Genomic DNA, 27,048 nt, shown 5'->3' on the forward strand with positions numbered 1-27,048 from the left:
AAAATTTTGAACACAAAACACAGCTTTATTTAAATAAATACAGAGGCGGAAAAATAGGAGAAAAGGAGAAAAAGAGTCCGAAAAGGAAAAAAGAAACATTAGTGTGAGGCTCTCAAATTGGTCCATCTACATGATCTCCCAAAAGGCTAAGTTTCAAATTAACAAGTCACAACTCTCACTTCTCAGCTTTAATTATCAAAGCAATAACCATCAAATGCTAGATAGAATAAAGGGCCATGGCTGTCTACCTAAAATACAGAGATCACAGAACTGCCTCAAAATACAAAGAAAATATTTTTATTTGTATAACAAAGACTCTAAGAAATGATAACATAATCAAATTATCAGAATTGGTGTCAAGACACAAATAGGTTTGGAAAGCTACAGATGATCAATCACTTTGTTTCATCCAACGTTCTCTCAATTGGAGAGCATCTCTGATATATTCCTGACTGAAGTGTGATGTATCCAGGTGATTCAAAGATGGTTCCCTTCAATTAGTCCTCATTATCTCTCTTTTTTTTCTTTTTCTTCTTTTTCTCTGGACTCTGAAAATAACCAACAAGAAGGCTTTTGAAAGAGCTGTAAATGTATGGGTAACAATAACTTTTCCTATAAGAACAAAGGAGATCTATTTTCCTTAAAAATAAATTTGGGTTAAAGATTAAAACCTAGAAATATAAAAACCACCTCTATGAAAGTGATCTTTAGCAAAAATATAAAAACAAAAAACCCAAAAAATATAAAAACCAAAAGTGATCTGTAGCAAATCATATTCTTTCTTTCTCAAGGCAAACCTACTTTGCAATAAGATTCTACGTTTAGGAAATGGCTCTTTGTAAAAATATCATTTTTATTTTTACTATTTCATCTTTGAAAACCGTAACTGCTTACTCATTTCTGATAAAGAGAATAGAATAAAATACAGAGACCCTGTCCATACCAACAAAGTATTGGCAATTAAAAACAAACATACAGGAATTGCTGTGCTAGTGCACGGTTCTTCCTCGGAAAGTGGTTCCTCCTTAATATGTTTCTTTTTGTCCTTTTTCTTCTTCTTCTTCACAGATGTCTCCTGTTCTTCCACCACTAGTACTCCTTCTTCCTCTTCTTCCTCTTCTTCGGCTGCTACTGTTGTGGTTTCTTCAACTGAATGGGTAAGTATAAAGACACAACAATTAACATTGTGTCAGACCTCACTTCCCCCACCCCAAACTTTTAGAATCTCACTTTTTTCCCCCATCATTCTGGTTAACTAGCCAATGTTTATTATAAAATTCTATAAGTGGAAAGGTCCTTGGAACTCCTGTCTAGTCCATTAACTCTAACTTAAATGATATAAAGCTCAAAGAAATTTCTCATGAGATCAGGTAGCTATGTATAGAAATTAGGAATAAAACACATTGAAACTATTTTTGCAAACTGTCAATTATATTAGAAATGATTAAGAGTTTATGCTCCAGACTTAGGACACTTGGGTTTATTCAACCTGGTGGGACCTGGAGAGTAAGTCATTTGACTTCTGTAAACTCATATTACTCATCTGTAAAATTTAGTGATGTCTACCTCACTGGATGATAACTAGGACTTAATGAGATAATATATAATACTTGGGGCATTAGAATGAGGACTCAATAATAGGTAGCTATCGTTAGAAACTCATTCACCTTTAAGGGAAAAAAAAGTCATTCACCAAAAATTCATTTAGCACCTACTAAATACCAGGTTGTATTCTACGATTTGAGATACAACAAGGCATAAAACAGACAAACTCCTTGTCCTTACATATCTTTTATTTTAGGAGTAGAGAAAAAACCCAAAATGATACTGAGCTGTCAGCACAGAGCCCGATGCAGGGCTTGAACTCACAGACCGCAAGATAATGACCTGAGCTGAAGTCGGACGCTCAACCGACTGAGCCACCCAGGCACCCCTTTACATTTTTTTTTTTAACGTTTATTTATTATTGAGAGACAGAGAGACACAGAGCTTGAACAGGGGAGGGGTAGAGAGAGGGGGAGACACAGAATCTGAAGTAGGCTCCAGGCTCTGAGCTGTCAGCACAGAGCCCGACACAGGGCTCGAACTCACAAACCGTGAGATCATGACCTGAGCTGAAGTCAGACAGCTAACCGACTGAGCCACCCAGGTGCCCCTGGATATATTTTCAAAGTAGAACTGAATTGAAAGGATTTGTTGCCAAAATAGGGGTGTGTGGCTGTCGACAGAGCCTGCAACTCTTGATCTCGGGGTTTTAAATATGAGCGCCATACTGGGTGTAGAGATTACTCAAAAACATAAGTTCTAAAAAAAAAAAAAAAAAAAAAGGACTTGTTGCCAGAGTAGGTTTTCGAAGAGTGAAAGTTAAAGGCCAAAGCAACCAGAATTGCTATTTATAAGAAAAATAAATTGGAGAGCAACAGACTGAGAGTAACAAGGATCCACGAAAGTTCAAGTTTAAAAAGCTTACTGGATGGATATATAAGTGAAGATACAATCCTGGAGTCTGGTGTTTCAAATGCTAATTAAGGGACCTAGGGATCACCTTACTGTTCAATAAGTAAACAGAAATGTAGAAGCTGAATAACTTGTTTATGTTCTGTTCAGCTAGGGTAGGAATTCCCATTTGCTGATAGTATACTTTTGACCACTAAGCTATTTAGAAACCAAAAATTAAATCAGTCATTATTTTAATGCATGATACTCTTGTTGGACTAGTCTGTAGGCATTCAACACAAGTACTGCTAGTAAACAGAATTACTGTCTTATCAACTTTGTGAGACAGCCTAGTTCACTGGAGAGCACCTATTAAATATTACTGTAACGGCAGGCTACCCAATGTTATTACTATAGTCCATTCTATGTAACAGAAACAATGAAGAAAACCACTGCTGTGAATTCTACCCTTAACTATATAACAAAAATACTTGAATAACGTAGAAACCATAAGCATTTTTTTATGTTTTAAGCTATTCTCAAAATAGCTCACATGGTAGTTAACTAAAGTTTGGTACACTTAGCATAATACAGGATTCCACATATTGAAAGAAATGCTTCTCACATTCCTCTATGAAGTCTGATATATCTAACAGTACCTGAACTATTCCCAGAGAACATAGCAGCTTATAAAAACACCATTAGCTTTCAATATGGGTGATTTTACAATAAAGTTCAGTGGCATGTACTTTCCCAAGATTTCTGAAGTCTGTCTGTCTTAAAAAATAATATAGGGATGCCCGGGTGGCTCAGTCGGTAAGCGTCCAATTTCGGCTCAGGTCATGATCTCATGGTTCATGGGTTTGAGCTCTGTGTTGAGCTGTGCTGACAGCTCAAGAGCCTAGAGCCTGCTTCAGATTCTGTGTCTCCCTGTCACTCTGCCCCTTCCCCACTCACATGTGCGCTCTCTCTCAAAAATAAACAAACATTAAAAAATATATATATATAAAGAACATTCAAAAAATTTAAACTGACCTTTAATTTTAACCTTGGCTTTTTTTGCCTTCTTTTCAATAATTTCATCCTCTTTATCTACCTGTTCTATCTTGCGTTTCTTAGAACAGGTTGGGAGTGTGGAGTCACCAGAAGGATCATATGTCTTCACTTCACTGAAAGAGCCAAATTATAGAAAATTTCTACAAATACTTGTATGAAATAATTCTAAACAGATTTAAAGGAAATACTAGTAGATAATACTTACATAAGCATACAATGCTGTTTTACTTTAGTGGCTGTGGGGCAGTTTATGAAAACTAATAGTTCCCAAAAGGTAAAGAGGTTTTACTATTTTCCAAGCAGATCAATCAGACTTCAAGAGAAGTGGGGAACTAAAATGAATTTTGGTTTAGTAATCAATGTAGTGACTATGGTACAGAAAAACATTCAATCAGTATGGGGAAAGATGGAAAAAAAATCTCTTCATACCAAATGACTTCTAGAAAGTAAAAATTGAAGCAATTCAAGTTTTAGAACATAGGGCAATTCAATGAAAACAACAACAACAAAACAGAAAACCCACAAAAAACCTAATCAAGTTAATACAAAAGACTTCATCACAAAATCCCAAAAGGTAGAACAAGCAGGGATACATATGGATAAACATTCCCTAAATAAGGCAACATTTGCTTTCGCTCTAATGTAGCAGAAAGAAAAAACTGAAGTACTAAGTGCCTAAGAACTAAACCTCATAATTGGTGCTTTAAGACCATGTGTTTAAAGTCCTAAGATCATGTGTTTAAAGTCCCATGGTATGGGAATATTAAAAAATTGTTCGAAACAAGCTAACGAATGTTTCATTTTTTAAATTGTAGACTTATGGCTGTTTAATTTTTATAGATTAAAAACATTTAGAATTTAAAGAACAAAGATCCACACTTATCAACTAAACACATCAAATTAGACCTTGAACAGAATAAAGGAAAACAATTTTTCTAAATGTGTACACTTACAGACATATGAATATATATGGTAAGATGTTATGGTATTTTGTTCTCCTTGCCCACTTAGAGTTTAAAATTTTACTATTAAAATTCTTAGAAGGGTTACAAGAGTCCTAATGGAATTTATGGGTTAATGACGAGAAACATTTTAAAGGCTCCTGATACATACTGTCAAACTGCTTCCCAGAAAAGTTGTACCACTCTCTACTTCCATCATCACAACCTTACCAGTGTTGAACATTACCTCAAATAACAAGCAAAATACCTCTCCCTACACGTATCTTTTGTTAATTTCATGGTGGTCTGAATACTTTACTGTGCCTCTTAGCTAGTTTTAGACTTTTCTGTCTTTACATCTGAAAATGAACAAGTTAAATATTAAGAAGAAAAAAAGCCAAGGGGTGCCTGGCTGATCAGTCGAAGGAGTATGCAAACCTGGATCTCACAGTCTTGAGTATGAACCCACGTTGGGTATAGAAAGCCAAAACAAGTATGCTATATGTGTACTTAGTACAACAATGTAAAAATATGTATATGATTAAAAATTGGGGGGTGACTGGGTGGCTCAGTCAGTTAAGCATTCGACTCTTGATTTCGGCTCAGGTCATCGCACAGGTTCATGGGATTGAGCCCTGCATTGGGCAGCATGGAACCTGCTTGGGATTCTCTCTCCCTCTCCCCCTTCCCAACTCTCTCTCTCAAGAATAATATAAAGTTAAAAAAAAAAAAAAGTAAATATGGAAAACTGTAAGGAGCAAAGAAACAATTAGAGACATTGAGGTGTTTACGTTTATAATAAAAAAGTGCTGTCAAAAATTGTAATTTAAATAAGCAGAAACTGTTCATCCATCCTCCCCCAAACGTACTCACCTTTTATGTTCGTATTTTTCTGTTTTTGCTAATGCTTTTCCTGTTCCACTTATTTTCCTTATCTAAGAAAAGATATCAATTTTTGGTAAATATAAGGGAAATTATTAACAGTAGAAACAAAAAATGTTGTTAGATATGCTGAAATGTTTCATAAATAAAGCTGCTTAGGTGAAATAATTAAGTACATACACTTGAAGTTTATTAATTTTTGATAGCTAACACTTCTGCAATAATAGGCAGGATGTGGTTCTTACCCCTCTATCTTCCAAGGACCTCAACCTGGCCTCTAATTTGGCTCTGTTCTCAATTCCCATTGCAGAACTGGAATCTTCACCAAAAGCATCATACCGGATAGCCAAAACAGTTTTGGCTGCCAGCATTCGAGAAATCTAAAAGAGAACTTGAAGTTAGAGGCATTCAAACTATATTCCAAGTTGAGATAGAAAAATCCTCAATAAGTTATCTGTGAGAAAACTAGAGCAAGTCATGAACTCAATCATTCACTCTAGGATTTTTCCAAATCAGGGATTACAAAAGTATTGTAAAATCATACAACTCAAGAAACCTATCTTATATCTGAATCTCTGCCACAATATAATGGGTAACTGGTTATATACACAACTACATTCGTTTTGGTGGAAAAAAGTATCTTGTAGTTCATATCTAAAATGAGCTCAAGCTGGAGAGGATGTGGAGAAACGGGAACCCTCTTGCACTGTTGGTGGGAATGCAAACTGATGCAGCTGCTCTGGAAAACAGTGTGGAGGTTCCTAAAAAAATTAAAAATAGATCTACCCTATGACCCAGCAATAGCACTGCTAGGAATTTACCCAAGGGATACAGGAGTGCTGATGCATAGGGGCATTTGTACCCCAATGTTTATAGCAGCACTTTCAACAACAGCCAAATTATGGAAAAAGCCTAAATGTCCATCTACACCAACTGATGAATGGATAAAGAAGATGTGGTTTATATATACAATGGAATACTACTTGGCAATGAAAAAGAATGAAATCTGGCCATTTGTAGCAATGTGGATGGAACTGGAGAGTGTTATGCTGAGTGAAATAAGTCAGGCAGAGAAAGATAGATACCGTATGTTTTCACTCATATGTGGATCCTGAGAAACTCAACAGAAGACCAGGGAGGGGTGGGGATAGGGGGAAAAAAAAGTTAGAGAGGGAAGGAGACAAACCATAAGAGACTCTTAAATACTGAGAACTGAGGGTTGATGGGGTGTGGGGGAGAGGGGAAAGTGGGTGATGGGCATTGAGGAGGGCACTTGTTGGGATGAGCACTGGGTGTTGTATGGAAACCAATTTGACAGTAAATTACATATATAAAAAATAAGACAAAAAAATAAAATGAGCTCAAACTGCTCTTCTAATGTCTTCTTTTAATTTCTACTCAGTGACCTTAGTTCTATATCAAGAGGTCATCCAGAAAACGCGTAGCCCCCTTTTTAGGCTAATTAACACTTTACCAACCTCCTTCTTCTATCTGCTCTGAATTTTATAAAATTTCAGTTTCTATTAAATTACGTATCCTACCAAAAACCTTGAAAGTACTTAGTTGGTTTAATATTCAGCTTTCTCATCTGTAAAACCTTTCTCACAGGTAGTTTTTTTTTTTTTTTTTTTTAAAGTAAACTCTACACCCAACAAGGGGCTTGGAACTCATGGCCCCACAATCAAGAGGTCCATGCTCTACTGACTAAGTCAGCCAGGAGCCCTGAGTACACTTTCAGTGCACAGAAGTGCTTTTTAAAAAGCTCAAGAATTCACCATTCTCTATTTAATGAAAAGAAATAGTAGAAAGATTTATTGCATATTACAGAGTAGGATATGGGTTAGAGGAAAAAAAAAGAAAAACGACCCACCTCAGGAGAACTGTAACTCACCTTTCCTTTGTGTTTGGGACTTGTTTGGCCTACAAGTGAAGCATGATAAATGAGTCCATACTTTGGAGTATCTCGTCTAGACTTGAGGGCTCTGAAGAGTGCCTTTTCTGCTCCAAGAATCTGAACTGTAGAAGCTGCGTGTTTGGCCAAATTCAAAAGAGAACCTTCAAAAGAAAAGAGGTAGTTACAAGGAATGCAATTCCAAGTATTTGAAAGTTCCATGTATTAAACACAAGACATATAGTCTAAGTATTTACAGCCACTACAGTAAATAAAAATAATTCAGATTCTATATAGTCTGGGATTCCCTAAAAAGCTTCAGCATTTGTGATTCATCCATGTAGCACCATGGGCAGAAGTTTGTAATGAATGCTTACGGTAACTGAAGGTTAAGACTATAAGTTCAATTATACTTATTTGCCTGAGAGATGGTATTACTATTCCACATTCCATGTGGATGGATGGATAGTTTTGGGGATGATTTTGGACATCAAATATTCTACTTTTAGAGATGAAAAAAATATACAAATAAATGGAAACTCTCAGGACATCTCAGTAGTAGAACTATGTGATAATCTTCTCACACGTTACCTCCGTTGTTTAAGATATGGAGATGGAGATACACTTATATTAGTATAATCGGGTACTAAAAGGTGCTAGTTTGTTAAATTTATTACACAGATTTTGTAAGAACACACCCCAAACATTAATGCTCAACCACACAATACATATTTAAAATTAAAAACGTACTTCTGTTAATCCCTATATCTCTTACAACAAAAGGTTAGCTAAGCCTATGAAATTTCATATGTAGACAACAAAACCTGCCAGATCATCCCAACCTTGCAGCTGAAGGTATCTGAATGGCATATTTGTCCATTTAATGATGCAGTTACAGGAGCTATTCTAGTTTAGTCATGGTGACAGATGATATGTTAAGATCTTCTGTGATGGATTATACTCCAATAATGTAACGAGCTAGTAATTCACTCTATTTGCAACTATTCAATTTTATAGTATTTTGTAGCATATCTTCTTTGTAAAATCACTATATACATGTTTGAAGTTTTATGATAGATTATATATTAAAAATATTTTGCACGTCAAATATATTAAAATAGCGTATTTTAAAATAGCGTATTTTAAAATAGCATATTTAATAGTGAACCAAATTCTCAATCAAGCATATATATCAACCCTTGTGATAACTATTCCTATTTTAATCTGATGAGTTTTTAGTATCAGGAAATATTAACTGATTTCATCCTCCTGCACTTCATCTGAGTATTCTAATTAATGGTAACAAACTTCTGAAAATGGACCATAAGTGTCTCAGAAGAGGTAGTGACTAAAGATGCCTTCATTATCCAAAAGGAAATCAGGCATACAAATTAGAATCATCATTGAACACTTACTTGGTCCTTGGTTCTCCCCAATATACTATCTACTTCTATTTTTTAACCAAAAATTTCTAATAAATGTAATTTGAAGAGTAAAAAATAATCCTAGTAGAAAATAACTCTAAATATTCCTATTTACCAGTCACATTAAAATCATCACCTGCATGAGCAATGAGCCGTGCTCCCACTAATTCCCCAACCATGACTGTAACATTCGGTGCAATGGCCATCATTCGATTTTGTAGATATTCATAGAGCTGGGTTCTATACTCTGAGATTTCAATTACCTAGTATAAAGAACAAAGTGGATATGTCATAAATGATCTGAGTAAAAATTATATAAAAACCACCGCCTGAAACATTACAGTCCTTCCTAAATTATCACAGAACAGCTGTGCAATCCTGGGAAAATGAACCACTCCTTACTTCAGTTTCTCATTTTAATACATATTTTATGAGATAATAAATGTAAACAACCTAATATGCTGCCTAAAAATGTTAGTCAACTATTAATTTGGTTAAGTGCTCAGCTTTGCCTCAGGTCATGATCTCACGGTTTGGGAGTTCAAGCCCTGCATCGGGCTCTGCGCTGACAGAGCAAAGCCTGCTTCAGATCCTCTGTCCCCCTCTCTTTCTGCCTCTTCCCTGTTCATGCTCTCTCTCAAAAACAAACATTAAAAAAAAAAAAACAAAAACAAACAAAAACTCCAAGGGCTAGACATTGTGTCATCCTCTTTGGTACTTTTTTTTTTTTTTTTTTATTTAAAGACTTTGTTTTTAAGTAATCTCTGTACCCAACATGGGGCTAGACTTTAAACCCTGAGATTAAAAGTCACATGCTCTATCAACTAAGCCAGCCAAGTGCCCCTTCTTTGTGATTCTTGTTTAACTATCTCCAAATGGGCAAAAAGGGGCTCCAGGCTACAAACACAGAAGCTGGAATTAATAATTCAAACTGTAATTCTGTCTTCTTAATGGATTTATAATTCATTATCCAGACAATGCTAACAATACAAATAAATTAGTGTTCTATTAACTTTACTTCAGTATTATTTTCCCCACTAAGTATATAAATCAAGATGGCATCAGATGAGGTAGTGACTGAACACCCTCATATTTGTCAGGTGATTAGTAAATTTAAAAATCATCATTGCCATCAGAAAATTATTACATAGCTGGTTCCAACACAACTAGTTTCTCCATGTATAGTTTACCTGAGTGCAGAGATGTAGAATATTGCAAATATCTTCTTCTGAAACCTCTGTTCCCATTGATATTTCTGCAGCTGCTTTCACTTCTGCTTCAACTTCCTCTGGCAGTAATTCAGAAAGTTTAGCTGAGGCATAATTCTTCCTGTCGCCTACGGAATGTTTGCAGAGGATGAGGAAGAATCACTCTTCAACAAATTATATAAAACCCAAATAGTAACAAAACAAAACAAAACAAAGGTAGAAATAAGCCAATGAAAAGGGTGCCTAAACAAAACAAAAAGCAAACAAGTCTGACCTGGATATTTTTCTTATGTAAAGGCTTAATTTTAGAGCTTAAAATCTCTCCCCACATTTCTCTTCAAAAAAAATATGAATTAGATAAAAACAAAATACCCCATGAAATAGGACTGATAATATTGTGACAATTTGTAGCCAAAGTTTCATTAAAGCCAGCGCCATGAATTCTTGCGGTGGTAATATGGTAATATAACATGAACCTGGTAAGTCCTATTTATCAACAATGCCCAAGCCCCTCTACTAATATTACTATACTATTAATATAGAATATAACAGTAACAGCATAGACAGCGTACTAGTTTTATTATTAATATAATGCACGATATTCGAAGTCTACAGTTGTTCATATTAATGGCAAATTCACTATGAGATATATTCACCTGAAGATGCCATTTTCAGAAAAACCAAATTACAGGGGCATCTGGGTGGCTCAGTCGGTTGAGTACCTGACTCTTGATTTTGGCTCAGGTCATGATCTTACAGTTTGTGTCAGGTCATGATTTTACAGTTTGTGGGTTTGAGCCCTGCACTGGGCTCTGTGCTGTAAGTGTGGAGCCTGCTTGGAATTCTCTCTCATTCCCCATCTCTCTGCCCCTCCCCAGGTTGTGCTCGCTTGTGTTCTCTCTCTCAAAATAAATAAATGAACTTAAAAAAAGAAAAACGAAAGAAAGAAAGAAAGAAAGAAAGAAAGAAAGAAAGAAAGAAAGAAAGAAAGAAAGAAAGAGAGAGAAAGAGAAAAACCAAATTAGAGAACGATGCTCTGTTGTACAGGCCATCAAAATCACAGATAACTGTATCTGAATTCTAACAGACACTAAGATCACTACACTCCCAAACACACAAAAGTCATAAGGAACTCTGGGAAGCTCAAGGAAAAAGCATTACTATAAACTCATGTTTTTGGATGCAAATAATTATTTTCAATGCCTTAAAAGATAAAGTTACTCACCAACTTTCTGTAAACACTTGCAGTATGTCAAATTATCTGAAATAATTTTTCCTAATTCAGGAAAATGCCAGCCATACCATTCTCTACACCGCATAATGTAGTTGTTTAGTTCTTTATCTAGATCGTCTAACAAGGCTGCAGGAGATTAAGATGGAAAAGAAAAGAACTTTTAAAAAGGCTTTGAAAAACTGTGGTAAAATATACATAAAATTTACTATTTTAACCATTTTCAAGTGTAGGTTTCAGTGGCATCAAGTACATTCACAATGTTGAGCAACAGTCGCCCGCTATCCATTTCTAGAACTCTTTCATCATACCAAATGGAAACTCTGCACCCAATAAATAACACCCCATCCTCTCCTCCTCCCATCTCCTGGTTATCTCTTCTACTTCCATTCTCTATGAACTTGCCTGTTTTAGGTACCTCATAAGTGGAACCACACAATAGTAATGTTTTTTTGTGTGGTTTATTTCTCCTAGCAGGTTTTCAAAACTCATATAACATGTTGTAACATGTATTAGAACTTCATTCCTTCTTAAAGATAAATAATAATCCATTGTGTGTATGTATTCCATTTTGTTTACCCATTCATCTGTTAATGGGTATATGGGTTGTTTCCATCTTTTGGCTATTGTGAATAACGCTACTGTGAACACAGATGTATATATACCTGTGAGTATCTGCTTTCAATTCTTTGGAGTATATACCCAGAAATGCAATTGCCATTTAAAGGGATTTTTAAAACTAGAAACAACAGTTAAGAATCTGATGTTTTCAAAATTCATTTAATGACTTAGGAAAACGACCTATTACAAAGCCAAGTGAAAAAAGCACAATGCAATAGATTCTACATAGTCATTTACTTCATGGAAAAACACACATCTGTTAACATCACTAGTGTTAATTCATGTTATTTCTACCTAGTTAAATTATGGGTGGTTTTCCTTCTCAATTCTGCATTTTCTAGTTTCTCTACTTCATTACTAAAAATTCTAACTGAACTCCTTTCCCTTCCCCAAGTGCTAACATTACAAAAAATACAGTTTTAACAGGAGGAAAAAGTCATGAGGATTAGGCCTCCCATGGATTATACTTACAAATTGCCTGAACAATCATGGTATCCACTTTATCAGCACTAAATTTCAATCTATATCGGGACAAGCTGGGGATAAAAGGGAAAAATAAGAAATTACTGACAGCATCTATGAAAAGAACTAACAGCTTAAAAAATTGTTTAAAACCAATCCCCTCTTCTTGGAGCTGCATTATTTTAATTTTCCCAGCATGAGAAAATCAGTTGAACAAGAATACAATATGCAAAATCAGGGGTGCCTGGGTGTCTCAGTCAGTTTAAGCATCCAACTCTTGGTTTCGGCTCAGATTGTGATCTCATGGTTCCTGGGTTCGAGCCCCAGGTCAGTGCAGAGCCTGTTTGGGATTCTCTCTCTACCCCTGCCCCACTCATGATCTCTCAAAACAAATAAAACAAACAAAATGTAATTATGCAAAACCAGGAAATACACATTTAAATTTTTTAATGTTTATTTTTGAGAGAGAAACAGAGAGAGACAGAGAGAGAAAGAGCATGCGCCAACAGAGTGCGTGAGATCATGACCTGAGCCGAAGTCACTTAACAGACTCACTTAACTGAGCTACTCAAGAGCAACGTGGAAATACACATTTAAAAAGAAAATACATCTGTCCTATAACCTATATTTCAGAAACATGAATTAATTTATGACAGACAAAAAGGATGATGCTGTGCAATGCAAGTCATATTGGCTCATACATGATTTTTACAAGGTATCAATGCTTTATACCAGTAGGTAAATAAAAGTACAGCACTGTTAACACCTGAAAACAGAAAGCCATGGAGGAACAGAATTGTACATAAGGATTTTTTTAAATTTTACTTATATTTATTTATTCTTGTTTTGTCTCCCTCCCTGTTTTTATATATTATTTTTGCTTTCCCTCCCTTATGTTCATGTTTTGTATCTTGAAGTCCTCATAAGAGTGAAGTCATACGTTTGTCTTTCTCTAATTTCATTTAGCTTAATACTCTCTAGTTTCATCCATAGTTGCAAATGACAAGATCTCATTCTTTTTGATTGCGGAGTAAAATTCCACTGTGTGTGTACACACACACACACATCCATCAATGGACACCTGGGCTCTTTCCATACTTTGGCTATTGTGGATAGAGCTACTATAAACATTGGGGTGCACATGTCCCTTCAAAATAGCACACCTGTATCCCCTGGATAAGTACCTAGTAGCACAATTGCTGGGTCGTAGGGCAGTTCTATTTTCAATTTTTAAAAAAATCTCCATACTATTTTCCAGAGTGGCTGTACCGGTTTGCATTCCCACCAGCAGTATACAAGGGTTCCTCTTTTTCCACATCCTCACCAACATCTGTTGTTGCCTGAGTTGTTATTGTTAGCCATTCTGACAGGTGTCAGGTGGTATTTCATTGTGGTTTTGATTTGTACTTCCCTGATGATGAGTGATGTTGAGCATGTTTTCATGTGTTGGTTGGCCATCTGGATGTCTTCTTTGGAGAAGTGTCTATTCATGTCTCTTGCCCATTTCTTCACTGGATTATTTGCTTTTTGGGTGTTGAGTTTGATATATTCTTTATAGATTTTGGATACTAACCCTTTATCTGATATATCGTTACAAGTATCTTCTCCCATTCTGTCGGGTGCCTTTTAGTTTTGCGGTTTACTCCGCTGTGCAGAAGCTTTTTATTTTGATGAGGTCCCAATAGTTCATTTTTGCTTTTGTTTCCCTTGCCTCCAGAGACGTGTTCAGCAAGAAGTTGCTGTGACCAAGACCAAAGAGGTTTTTGCCTGCTTTCTCTTTGAGGATTTTGATGGCTTCCTGTCTTACATTTAGGTCTTTCATCCATTTTGAGTTTATTTTTGTGTATGGTGTAGGAAAGTGGTCCAGGTTCATTTTTCTGCATGTCACTGTCCAGTTTTCCCAGCACCACTTGCTGAAGAAACTGTCTTTATTCCATTCGATATTGTTTCGTGCTTTGTCAAAGATTATCTGGCCATACGTTTGTGTGTCCATTTCTGGGCTCTCTATTCTGTTCCATTGATCTGAGTGTCTGTTTTTGTGTCAGTACCATACTGTCTTGATGATTACAGCTTTGTAATACAGTTTGAAGTATGGGATTGTGATGCCTCCAGCTTTGGTTTTCTTTTTCAAGACTGCTTTGGCTATTCGGGGTCTTTTCTGGTTCCATACAAATTTCAGGATTGTTTGTTCTAGCTCTGTGAAGAATGCTGGTGTTATTTTGATAGGATTGCCATAAGGGTTTCTTAATCCTGGCACTGTTAACAATGCGGGCCAGATAATTCTTTGCTGTAGGCGCCTATTCTGTGTAGAGTGGATGTTTAGCAATATCCCTGGCCTCTACCCATTATGTTAGACCTGAACCCGTATGTCACAACCAAAAATATCTCTAGACACTACCAAATTTCCTCTACGGGATATTTAATTGCCCCTGATTGAGAACCACTACTGTTATACAATGCCAACTAATCAAAAGCTTGTATCTTGACTCAGTTTAGCTAGTAATGTTCTTTTAAAAATGCTTATTACATAGGGGTGCCTTGGTGGCTCAGTCAGTTGAGCATCTTGATTCCTGACTTCAGCTCAGGTAGCGATATCACAGTAAGTCCTGAGATACAGCCACTTGCACGCCACAGTAAGTGAAGCTGGCTCCAGATTCTTTCTCCCTCTACCCCTCCCCACAACCTCACACGTGCTTGCTCTCTCGTTCAAAAAAAAAGCTTGTTACAAAGTTCTTCTTGACTTTTATGTTCATCTCTGTAACTCAGTAGCTTTAACCCTTTCATTGATTTATGCTATGTTTTGTTCAAAGGTACAGATCTCTGTTTACAGTATTATTCCTTTTATATAAATTTAACATGTCTTTTTAACTGTATTAACATATAGAGCTTTTTTAAAAAGTTTATTTTTATTTATTTTTTTTTTTTAATTTTTTTTTTTTTCAACGTTTTTTATTTATTTTTGGGACAGAGAGAGACAGAGCATGAACGGGGGAGGGGCAGAGAGAGAGGGAGACACAGAATCGGAAACAGGCTCCAGGCTCCGAGCCATCAGCCCAGAGCCTGACGCGGGGCTCGAACTCACGGACCGCGAGATCGTGACCTGGCTGAAGTCGGACGCCTAACCGACTGCGCCACCCAGGCGCCCCTAAAAAGTTTATTTTTAGACAGCACTAATGGGGGAGGGGCAGAGAGAGGAGACAGACAGACACAGAATCCGAAGCAGGCTCCAGGCTCCAAGCCATCAGCCCAGAGCCCGACGCTGGGCTTGAACTCATGAAACTGTGAGATCGTGACCTGAGCCAAAAGGACACTTAATCAACTGAGCCAGCCAGGATTACAGGGGTATTTTTGATAGTGCTCTGGTTATAAAGTTGCATAGATTTTGAGTAGTCTATCTTTAATCCTATCTATTCTTCACCGAAAAATCCTGATAGTTTAGTACAATTTCACAATATGCCGAGGTTTTCAGGAAAACATACCACAGTAAAGCAGAAATGCCTGTTCTAATGGACCTCTGGTTAAACATGATAGGACAATGTGCTTCTCTTATAATAAAATTATAAAAATTCAATGAAAATCAGTAAAACAAGCAACACAGATACACAGCAGACCATAGCAGGCAAGAAAGTTCAGGAAGATAAAGACGGAGGGATAGCAAATGATTCAGCAGACATCAGAGAAAAGAAAAAAGAGAAAGCCCAAGTATTGTGGGACCCAATGCTCATAAGACAGAGAATGCTTATGATGAGGACTGCCTGGTTTCCAGCCCTGGCTTCGTCACTTACCAGATAACTGACTTTGGGCATCAGATTCATCTATAAAACGAGGATACTACTATTACCACCTTCCTCATAAAATTATTATGAGAATTAAATTAGTATTTACAATATGGTTAAACCAGTGCAATATAATTGCTTATTAAACAGAAATAAGCGGACTTTGTTTTCCAGTAAATCTCACCTGTGTGCCAATCCAAGACACATAGCTGCCATTTCACGTGGTTCTACTCCAGGGATTAATCCATCCATCTGGGAACGAATTCCTCTCATAAGTTCATTAACAACAGGACTATGGATACAACTGAGATTCAGCTTTTCCTGTAAGAATAAGAATATCTATCTGTATCAATGAAATAGAACTTCTCCTAAAACCATTTAATTATTAAAATAGAACAGATTTAAATATATAGTTCTCAGTTTCTTAAAAAGCAGTTTCTAGTGTGTGGGGAGAACACTAAATGCAGATTTAAAGAATTTTTTTTAATATTTATTTTTGAAAAAGAGAGTATGTGAGCAGGGGAAGGGTAGAGAGAGAGGGAGACACAGAATTTGAAGCAGGCTCCAGGCTCTAGCTGTCAGCACAAGGACCAACAGAGGGCTGGAACTCATCAGGCTGGGCTCAAACTCACAGACCAAGAGATCATGACCTGAGCCGAAGTTGGATGCTTAACCAACTAAGTCACCTAGGGCCCCCAGACTTTTTTGACATGGTCCAGTACTATAAATGTACTTTCTCTTCCTTATGATTCTTCTCTTTGTAAAAAAGATTTTATTTAAGTAATCTCTATACCCAACATGGGTCTCAAACTCACAATCCCAAGATCAAGAGTTGCATGCTCCACCTACTGAGCCAGCCAGGCGCTCCCGATTTTCTTAGTAACATTCTTTCCTCTAGCTTACTTTATTGTAAGAATACAGTATCTAATACGTGTTGACATACAGAATATGGGTTAATAAACTATGTATGTCATTGGTAAGACTTCTGATCAACAGTAGGCTTTTAGTAGTAAAATTTTGGGGGAGTCAAAAGTTATACACAGATTTCTGACTGTGTGTGCGTGTGTGTGTGGGGGAAGGGTTGGCACCCCAATGCCTAAGTTGTTCAAGGGTTTACTATACAATTTTTTTACACACACACCTCCACACATTAATAAATTTTGTTCTGCACCCATTCATTTCTTTTCACTTTGCATTGTATTTGGTATTCAATTCAATAATTCACTGTATTGTGCTAGTTTATCCAATGCAAATAATGACATGCATGCAAAATTAGATGTATTACATCATGTTTAAGAAACAAATATTTGGTATGTATGAGTGATCTTCAGTGTAAGTTTTTAAAATAGAGAAACTGAAAAGAAAAAAATAAAAATATCCATAATCCCACCATTCAACAATTTCTTCTATACTATGCTAAAATCTAATGTTTTCAACAGAAAATTACAAACACTTGTGGGCACACCAAAGAATGAAGATAGAGATTGACATCATCACAGAAAACTTCATTACTTACCAGACAGTGTTAGAAATTCATTTAATTGAACTTCTTAAATTCACAATCCTGGCCAAAAAACCCCCTCAAATCTACTTAGCATTTTCTTACCTAAAAAGACCTATTTAACACGGGGTGCCTGGGTGACTCAGTCAGCATCTGACTCTGGCTCAGGTCATGATCTCATGGTTCATGGGTTCGAGCCCCGTATCGGGCTTGCTGCTGTAAGCGCAGAGTCCACTTAGGATCTTCTGTCCCTCTCTCTTTGCCCCTCCCCAACTCGCACACATGCACTCTCTCAAAAATAAATAAAACAGTAAAAACAAAAAACAAAAAACAAAAAAACACAAAACCCTACAACATAATATAAACCTTACTTTAAGAATTAGAGGTATGGAACACCTGGCTGGCTCAGTTGGAAGGAGCACAGAGGGTCTTGATCTCAGGGTTGTGAGTTCAAGTCCCATGTTGAGAGTAGAGATTACTTAAATAAACTTAAAAAAACCCCAAAAGACAAAGGTATATTCACAAACAGAATAATTAATCTGTCATTGTAAGATCTACAATAACCACTGAAGATCAAACTATCGCAACCGGCTCTCAAACTCTTCTTTTCGTTCTTGGGAGCCCATTTTTCCACTATTTCTACCAATCTCTAGAAACTCTACCCCTGCTAAAGTTTTCTAATAAATACACACACTCAAAAGAAATGTCATGTTTCCATTTCTGTTGAAGAAAAAGAAATGTGGCTGAACAAAGACATGGCAGGATACAGTGTTAACAGATTATCTCTGGGCAGCAAGATTAAAGCTATTTTTTTTTTTTAATCATTTTAGGGGTATCAATATTTTCTACAATGACCAGGCATTACTTTTATATGCTTAGTATATATTGGAAATTAATTATTCTATAGGTAAAGGAGAAAAGATCAAGTATGAGAACTTAAAACAACCAACTCGATGCAAAGCCAAGTCTTTGTAGTTGCTAAGCTGTATGGTGAACTCTGATTAGCAGGCATGAAAAAAAAATTACCTTTATGACCCCTCCTAGTTTAGCATCAGCTACGGCCAAGGGTTCATGAGCTTCTTTTACTATTTTCTTCAGAACTTTCTTCAGCTGCTTATTGATTTTGCCCTCCATCAGAGCTGTAAATGCTTTTGAAGAAAAAGAAAAATCAAAAGAATTCTCAAGTTTCTAATTTTAAGAACTTAAGCTCTCATTTAAACTTAAAAGATAAAGCAAAATAAACATTTCCTTTTACCTTTCAAAAAGGGTGAATTTAACATTACTTCTAAAATGAAATGATAAATGTAAAAAACACTGAAGGAGTTACACATTTGAATTTCATCTGATCTTCCCATCTCCATTTCAGCTCTAGAATTGGGAATTAAAGCAGAACCAACATTCCTTTCCCTATGTAATAGGAAATCTACTCTTGAACTCAGAGCTAAAATCATAAAATGTTAGAAACAATCTATTCTGGAATCAAAAGTAAATTCCCTCTCCTATATCATTATAAACAAACTGGCCTGTAAAAGGAGTATATTCATTTGGAAGGTCCTGCTGCGGGGTAAGGATGTCTAAGTGGAGGGCTTTTGCTAATCCTGATTCAGATATGTCATCAGGCCTCTGCTTGTAAACCTCCAGTGATGGGGAATTCCCCACTAAAGACAGCCTCTTCAATCTGAGACTGCTTTCATTTGTGGAAGGTTCTAAATCTGCTAATTTATTAAGTCTCACTATTCTTTAGGCTTACACTTAGATCTTCTGGACCCACATGGACTGACACCTCCTGTTATCTGTGCTGGTTCTGGCTGAATTTAAAGTATTCCTGGCAGGAAGGAATTCTGTCACAATTTCTAAGGCCAGGCAATTTATGCTTTATCAGCCAGGTACCTGCTCTTTCATGACCACATCTCCATCCATTTGAATTACAAGTCCATTTCACCTGTTGTCTGGGAAGATGAAAGGTGAGGACAAAAATCATCTGGCTACCATAAAGCTCTTACAGAGGTTGAGACACTCTAAGAAGTTGAGACTCAAGCTATTTTTGTTAGGTTCCAACCATACTGTACAATACTGACTCCTTATGATCTGCCTTTCTAATAGGAGTTATCTTACTTCCTTTTATAATTAAAAAATTTCAACTTCCAGCTTCTATTCTCAATCTTGCATACCATCATTTTTACATTTAAAAAAAATATTTATTTTTATTCTTGAGAGAGAGAGAGAGAGAAGGGGACAGAAGATCTGAAGCGGGCTCCCAGCTGACAGCAGGGAGCCCAATGCAGGGCTTGAACTCACAAACGGTGAGATCATGACCTGAGCTGAAGTCACATGTTCAACCTACTGAGCCGCCCAGGCACCCCATCTTTTACATTTTAACCTGGAGTTTTCCTTTAAAAATTCTTTTCTTATAAGCAAAAATTTCTACTCTAGATCTAATGCTTAGATTGATCTTCCCTTTATTATGAGAAAACCTGTTAATTACTCTTCATAATATGTATTTTTTTGTTAAGTTTATTTTTGAGACCAAGGGAGAGAGTGTAGGGAGGAGGAGAGAGGGAGAGAGAATCCCAAGCACGCTGTGTACTATCAGTGAGAACCCTGATGGAGAGCTTGATCTGGGCTGCCCCTGTAATATGTATTTTTAAAAGATGGCAAACAGGGGCATGTGGGTGGCTCAGCTGGTTAAGCATCCAACTCTTGATTTCAGCTCAGGTCATGATCTGACAGTTCGTGGGATTGAGCCCCGAGTCAGGTTCCTGCTTGACATTGCAGAGACTTCATGGAATCCCTGCTCTCTCTCCCTCTCAAAATAAATAAATAGACTTAAAAAATAAATAAATAAAACACGGGAACAGAGATGGTGATGAAGTTAAGAGGACACTGAGTCTTGGGGCACCTGGGTGGCTCAGTCGGTTAAGTGTCCGACTTCGGCTCATGTCATGATCTCACGGTTCGTGGGTTCGAGCCCCACGTCGGGCTCTGTGCTGACAGCTCAAGAGCCTGGAGCCTGTTTCAGATTCTGTGTCTCCCTCTCTCTCTGCCCCTCTCCCACTCGCACTGTCTCCCTCTGTCTCAAAAATAAATAAGCATTAAAAAAAAAATTAAAAAAAAAAAAAATAGAGGACACCGAGTCTTTATTCTACTTCACTAGCCACTTCCCAGTAATTTTCCCACTTCATCCAAATGTAGGCTGGCGCCAAATTTTTCTGTGGCATTTGGAAGACTTGCAACTTGAAAATTAGACCGAGAGTAAAGATAAAGCTCTCCATACCAACAGCATATTTGAATTTCTAGGACCAATATAAATTCTTTTTTTTTAATTCAATCTTTTATTTAAAAAAAAAAAAGTTTGGGGCGCCTAGGTGGCTCAGTCGGTTGAGCGCCGACTTCGGCTCAGGTCACGATCTCACGGTCCGTGAGTTCGAGCCCCGCATCGGGCCCCTGTGCTGACAGCTCGGAGCCCGGAGCCTGTTTCGGATTCTGTGTCTCCCTCTCTCTGACCCTCCCCCATTCATGCTCTGTCTCTCTCTGTCTCAAAAATAAAAAATAAACGTTAAAAAAAAAATTAAAAAAAAAAAAGTTTATTTACTTATTTATTTAAGTAATCTCTACACCCAATGTGGGGCTTGAACTCATGACCCTGAGATCAAGAGTCACACTGCCCCTCCAACTGAGCCAGCCAAGCACCCTAAAGACTTTAAGTAGGCTCCACATCCAATGCGAGGCTTGAACTCATGACCCTGAGATCAAGAGTCTCATGCTCTACCAGCTGAGCCAGCCAGCTCCCCCCCACCACCTCATATAAATTCTTGACATCACAACAGATCAGACTGTTTCTTGGGCTACGGAGTTTTAAATGTACACTACCATATCTATAACCACTCAGTTTTGGTTTTGTCATACTATAATTGCTTTTTACAGGGAGTGGGAAGTTAATTTCCAGGAAAGACTACTCTCTTAATAAGGTGATGTTGAGTTTCTGGTAAAAATAGATGAGAAAAGGCAGATTCCTGACAGAGCTCACTACTTTCATCCCTTTATCCAAAATATTTATATGCTAGAATCTAGCAATTTGACAGCGAAGAACAATATAGTCTCTGCCTTCCTGGAAGGAAGATGGGTGGAGGGGGGCTGACTTTAAATTCTTAGCTAGTATGGCATTTTAGCCATTTATTTTACAGTATTTTAAGGTATACCAAAAGCTCAGTAGGGAAATGAGATACCTCTTAAGCCTCAGTTTTTCTGTAAAATAGTTATTAATATGTATCCCACAGGACTGTTTCAAGGATTAAACAACAATTTTGAAATGATGAGTACAAAATCTGACACACACTACATGATCAACATATTAGCTATTAATAGTAAAAATCTGGGGGCACCTGGGTGGCTCAGCTGGTTGAGTGTCTGCCTTTGGCTCAGGTCATGATCTCACAGCTCGTGGGTTCAAGCCCCACGTTGGGCTCTGTGCTGACAGCTCAAGGCCTGGAGCCTGTTTCCGATTCTGTGTCTCCCTCTCTCTCTGCCCCTCCCCGACTCATGCTATTTCTCTCGATCTCAAAGATAAACATAAAGAAAAATTAAAATAGTAAAAATCTGCTTCATGTCTGGGTAGAAGTAGACCATTTAATATGGACTGGTCAGAAATAGCCCAAAAAAGATTAAAGAAGTAATATGCAAAAGGGAATTCAAAAGAAGTCACTTGGGATCAGGGCCACTGCACTTTATAGCTTCAGCAGGAGCTGTTCAAATCAGTCTATGTGAATATTGCACACCCTACCCGAGTTGGAAAATAGTGAACACAATCTTTTTCTATAGAGTTTTAACAAAACTCTACCCATGTAATTTTAAAGCTGTGATAAACTGATCTTTTAAAAAATTCTCTAGGCAGGGAGGCACCTGGCTGGCTCAGTTGAAAGAACATGCAACTTGTGATCTTGGGGCCATGACTTCAAACCCCAAGTTGGGTATAGAGATTACTAAAAAAAATAAGAACAAAAACTAAAATTAAAAAAATTATCATTGTTGTGCTTTAATAGCTCTATGAGGCTTTAATTACTGACTTACTGATGCAGCAGCCCTAGAACTCTTTTTAAAAATTAAAAAATTGGTCTTATTGGGTCTTTCTTCAGCTACCCCTCTGCCAATGTTGGGGCGGTCTATTAATATTCTAGCATGTTTAGTTAGATTCCTAATTTTTACAAGAGAATTATACTCCCCTTTTGTGGCTGATGAACAATATTATTTGGGTCTATGATATTCTTGCCTAATTATAAGCCATATTCTTTATAGTCTACATTTTCAGGTTATACCAACAAGCAGTTCGCTGACTTAATATATAGAACTTAAGCAACTGAAAAATCCATGATTAGAATTTTATATCCAGTCTTCATATTTTCCCTAACACTATGGGCGGGGGGGGAACAAGCTTGTTAAGACCAACTGCTTATTAAAGCCAAACCTAGATGATACACCTTATTACTTTATGTCTGTTCTCCCATTATGAGGACTGGTTGAAGGATATGAGCCATCCATTCTTCATGTTCCCTTCAGATTAACTCTTAAGGCTCTGTGTAGGTTTCATACTAAAAAAAATCCCCAAAAGCTGCTTTATTATTATTTCAACTGTGAATCCTGGCTATTCTCAACTTTACCCTTGAATTAAAATCATCAGAGGGCTGTGCACTTGACTACATTACCTTGGTCCCTTGTAGAACAGCTTTTACTGAATTGTGCTTCAGCATTATGCTGTTGGTTTCCACAGGGAGATCAACTTAACCACTTCTCACACTCATCACATGGGGGGGAACAAGCCCTATGGTGAAAAAAGCTAACTCAATGTTGTCTCAGTGGTAGTGACGAATTAGAGTTAGATCACTTAAATTCAGTTCCAAAAAGAATGCATCATTGACAACATTGAATAAGGTTAACTCAGGCAACTGAAGCACATAATCTTTTGATAAGAATAATACATTGACAAGATTATAAATAAAACCAAAAAAAGCTAGTCTTTCACTTTACCTGCTAATGCTTCTGCTGTATCCTGAAATTTCTCAAAATGTTTAAGCTTTACTCTAGAAGGAAAAAAAAAAAGAAAAGTTATGAGGGCAAATTGATTCTTCAAAAGCCATATATTTAGGAAAGAGGTTCTGGACTGTTTTCAAAGCACACACCAACAAAATAAATTTTCCTGTCACTGGGCATGAGGGTGCAAAGTTAGATAAATTCATATTAAAACAACTAGTTTCTCCAAATACTAGGTCAGTAATGTCTGGACTAAGAGAAGATTGTAGGGTTTGAAGGAAAAATAGCTAAGAGGTTTGGTACCACATCTCAACCACAGGAAAGATGTTGAAGCCTGAACATAACCTCTGTTGCTTAAATCTGGACACAGATGCCTTTTACTGATGGAATAGGAGACCTTAGAAAAGGAATTAAGAGTACCTCTCAGGTCAGGAATCTCACAACACTGACTTGTCCATCTAGTACAAATGTCATTAAGAAATAGCTAATGGTCTGGGAATGCAAGCTGGTGCAGCCATTCTGGAAAACAGTATGGAGGTTCCTCAAAAAATTAAAAATAGAACTACCCTACGACTCAGCAATTGCACTACTAGGCATTTATCCATGGGATACAGGTGTGGTGTTTCGAAGGGACACATGCACCCCCATGTTTATAGCAGCACTATCAACAATAGCCAAAGTATGGAAAGAGCCCAAATGTCCATCGATGGATGAATGGACAAAGATGTGGTATACATATACAATGGAGTATTACTCAGCCATCAAAAAGAATGAAATCTTGCCATTTGCAATTACATGGATGGAACTGGAGGGTATTATGCTAAGTATTAGAGAAAGACAAAAATCATATGACTTCACACATATGAGGACTTTAAGAGACAAAACAGATGAACATAAGGGAAGGGAAACAAAAATAACATAAAAACAGGGAGGGTGACAAAACAGTAGAGACTAAAAATATGGAGAACAAACTGAGGGTTACTAGAGAGGTTGGGGGGGATGAGCTAAATGGGTAAGGGACATTAAGGAATCTACTCCTGAAATCATTGTTGCACTATATGCTAACTAATTTGGATGTGAATTTTAAAAAATAAAAAATTAAATAAAAAAAAAAAGAACTATGTTGCTTTATTTCCAAATATTTGTATTCTTAAAACCAATTTACTATTAGCTTGTAATATATTTCTGTTGACATTATAATATATGCCCTGTGAGATTTCAAGCTTTTGAAATTTACTGAACCATATTTTATTACCCAGCATATGGTTTATCTTAAAAAGCATTCCATCGGAAATTGAAAATAATGTATGATACGGAATTTTGTGAGGTTTATCAATTACATCAAGGTATTCATTATTGTTTTTATCTAATCATTCTATCAATTATGAAGACAGTGATATAAAATTAATCTATTTTGTCTATGATTTTCATTAACACAGTCAGTAAGAAATGTGACAAATAATTCAGGTGTATTTCTTTTTAGAAGATAAATGAGACTTAAGCTCCTGCTGTGTAATAAACTCTTCTATAAACAACAACAGCAACAACAAATAGCTAGTGGTCAAATCTGACTCCTGTTACCCTTATTTTACTCTCCTTCTCCCCAACACACTTATGTGGAAGGTAACATCATTTTATATTCAACAAAAATATACAGTTAATTCATCATTCATTGTTGTCTCAGTGGTAGTGACGAATATTTGAGTTAGATCAGTTATATTCAGTTCCAACAAGAATACATCACTGACAACAATGAATCACGTTAACTCAGCCAAATGAAGCATACAGCCCTTTAAAAAGAAAAACTAGTCTTCTATTGTCCCTAAAATAGTATTGTCTTAATTAAGGAAGGTTTTCTTATCTGCCAGGGAACAAAAACCCTGGTGATCCCTTAAATACATTTAACAATACAAAGATTTTAGGAAAAAATAGTAATTTCAACTTATTGTGCCTCACCCCATCCCCATTTCCACCCTTTTGAAGTGGCATCTGTTGGTGTCTATGCCTGCATAAACGCATACACAGATCTAAGAGAACCTTGAAACAATGGGATCACATATATATCACTGAGAAGCATGATTTTCTTGGTATACCACAGTCCTCTCCCCAGGTCACCAAAGGATCTATAGATATACTACAATTTATTCAGCAATTCTATTACTTGGGCCCCCTGGTTAACTCAGCTGATAGAGCATGCAACTCTTGGATCTCGGGGTCATGAGTTCAAGCCCTGCATTGGGTGTAGAGATTACTTACAAAAAACACACCTAAATGTTAACTAAATTCTTAGTTTCAAGATGACTTACATTTTATTTGCTTTCTCTGGAGTTTCAAATTCTTTCCATAAACTATCAACCTCTTGAAGTTTCTTCTCATTCAAAACCTGTAACAAATATTTAAACGGCATAGCTTAGACATATATAACTACACTCTTCAAGTACAACTGTACATGTAAAATGAGAGTGGTGAAAGCTATGTTCTCATTGAAATAACACCATTTTTTTACCCACCATAAATGCGTGATCAAATTAGCAGCTCAAGTAGCCCATTTAATAACTGGATGGAATTCAGTTGATGACTTTGTTTAAAACTTCCCATTTCGAAGGAGTCACTAACACCTTCACAAAACATGTTTTTTAATTTTTTAAAAATATTTATTCATTTTCAAAAAGAGAGAGAGAGAGAGACAGAGCGTGAGTGGGGGAGGGGCGAGCGACAGAATCTGAACCAGGCTCCAGGCTCTGGGCTGACAGCACAGAACCCGACACGGGGCTTGGACTTACAAACCGTGAGATCATGACCTGAGCTGAGGTCGGACGCTTAACCGACTGAGCCACACAGGCGCCCCAGCATATGTTTATAGAACAACAAAAGACTTTATTTCCCTACTTTCTAGAATAAAGAATAAATTTTATTTACTGCTTATGATCACCCTAACATCAAAGTACTAAGGATTTCTCTAAAACTGAGATACTATCAATTTTAAGATACATCCTGTTACAAGAAAACTTAAAATGAAAAGGGAAAAAAAGGGGCACTTTAAATCTATGAAACAGTCATTAACAATTAGGCATACATATTTAAGGCTTTTTGACGGTCTTCTCAACATTTTATTTATGCATACTTTTCAGAATCACACTATACCATTTAGCATAACATGGACACAATTATAGGTTTTGACAACGTAGAATTAGACTGTATGAAAATACCACCATCTTATGCTCTTATAGAAGTTTAAGGTCTTTCTAAATTTTCCTTATTCTCCTTCAGAAAACAGTTTTGTATGTACACATGTTGTATTTCTATAAGACATACTTTACTAGACGTGCGGTTAATTGATCATATAGGAAATGCATATTTTATATTTGACAGATGCTACCAAATTGCCTTCAAGAGAGTCTATTAGTTTCATTTAAATCAAGAGTTAAAAGGGGCGCCTGGGTGTCTCAGTCAGTTAAGCGTCCGACTTCGGCTCAGGTCATGATCTCGCAGGTGAATTTGAGCCCTGCGTTGGGCTCTGTGCTGGCAACTCAGAGCCTGGAGCCTGTTTCAGATTCTGTGTCTCCCTCTCTCTCTCTGCCCCTCCCTGCTCACA

General features: G+C 36.8%; 1 protein-coding gene and 4 non-coding genes across 6 annotated transcripts in view; all 5 read right to left on the minus strand.

The window, feature by feature from the left end:
• Window positions 1-281: 281 nt before the first annotated feature.
• Window positions 282-27,048, minus strand: part of NOP58 (NOP58 ribonucleoprotein) — a 33,749-nt gene continuing 6,982 nt past the window's right edge. Inside the window, exons 1-15 of one of the 2 annotated variants that reach the window (XM_058708935.1) lie at window positions 25,760-25,836; window positions 23,451-23,503; window positions 23,129-23,244; window positions 18,456-18,577; window positions 16,113-16,249; window positions 12,162-12,226; window positions 11,064-11,198; window positions 9,821-9,966; window positions 8,767-8,893; window positions 7,207-7,370; window positions 5,561-5,695; window positions 5,307-5,368; window positions 3,472-3,605; window positions 977-1,149; window positions 282-548 (exon numbers count right to left, since the gene is read on the minus strand). In XM_058708935.1, the coding sequence (XP_058564918.1) occupies window positions 498-548; window positions 977-1,149; window positions 3,472-3,605; window positions 5,307-5,368; window positions 5,561-5,695; window positions 7,207-7,370; window positions 8,767-8,893; window positions 9,821-9,966; window positions 11,064-11,198; window positions 12,162-12,226; window positions 16,113-16,249; window positions 18,456-18,563 (1,437 nt within the window). In that variant the 5' untranslated portion in view covers window positions 18,564-18,577; window positions 23,129-23,244; window positions 23,451-23,503; window positions 25,760-25,836 and the 3' untranslated portion in view covers window positions 282-497. Of the gene's footprint in view, window positions 549-976; window positions 1,150-3,471; window positions 3,606-5,306; window positions 5,369-5,560; window positions 5,696-7,206; window positions 7,371-8,766; window positions 8,894-9,820; window positions 9,967-11,063; window positions 11,199-12,161; window positions 12,227-16,112; window positions 16,250-18,455; window positions 18,578-23,128; window positions 23,245-23,450; window positions 23,504-25,759; window positions 25,837-27,048 lie in introns of those variants that run through there. The other variant, XM_058708925.1, reaches the window with a different exon arrangement.
• LOC131505919 (small nucleolar RNA SNORD11) lies at window positions 8,534-8,617 on the minus strand. Its single transcript, XR_009258671.1, has one exon. It is a non-coding gene; the product is annotated as a small nucleolar RNA SNORD11 (small nucleolar RNA).
• LOC131505921 (small nucleolar RNA SNORD11B) lies at window positions 9,684-9,765 on the minus strand. The gene has a single exon (XR_009258672.1). It is a non-coding gene; the product is annotated as a small nucleolar RNA SNORD11B (small nucleolar RNA).
• On the minus strand, window positions 23,264-23,350 carry LOC131505913 (small nucleolar RNA SNORD70). Its single transcript, XR_009258665.1, has one exon. It is a non-coding gene; the product is annotated as a small nucleolar RNA SNORD70 (small nucleolar RNA).
• On the minus strand, window positions 25,122-25,210 carry LOC131505912 (small nucleolar RNA SNORD70). Its single transcript, XR_009258664.1, has one exon. It is a non-coding gene; the product is annotated as a small nucleolar RNA SNORD70 (small nucleolar RNA).

The sequence above is a fragment of the Neofelis nebulosa genome, chromosome 2 (genome assembly GCF_028018385.1).
Source record: "Neofelis nebulosa isolate mNeoNeb1 chromosome 2, mNeoNeb1.pri, whole genome shotgun sequence".
Classification (NCBI taxonomy): Eukaryota; Metazoa; Chordata; class Mammalia; order Carnivora; family Felidae; genus Neofelis; species Neofelis nebulosa.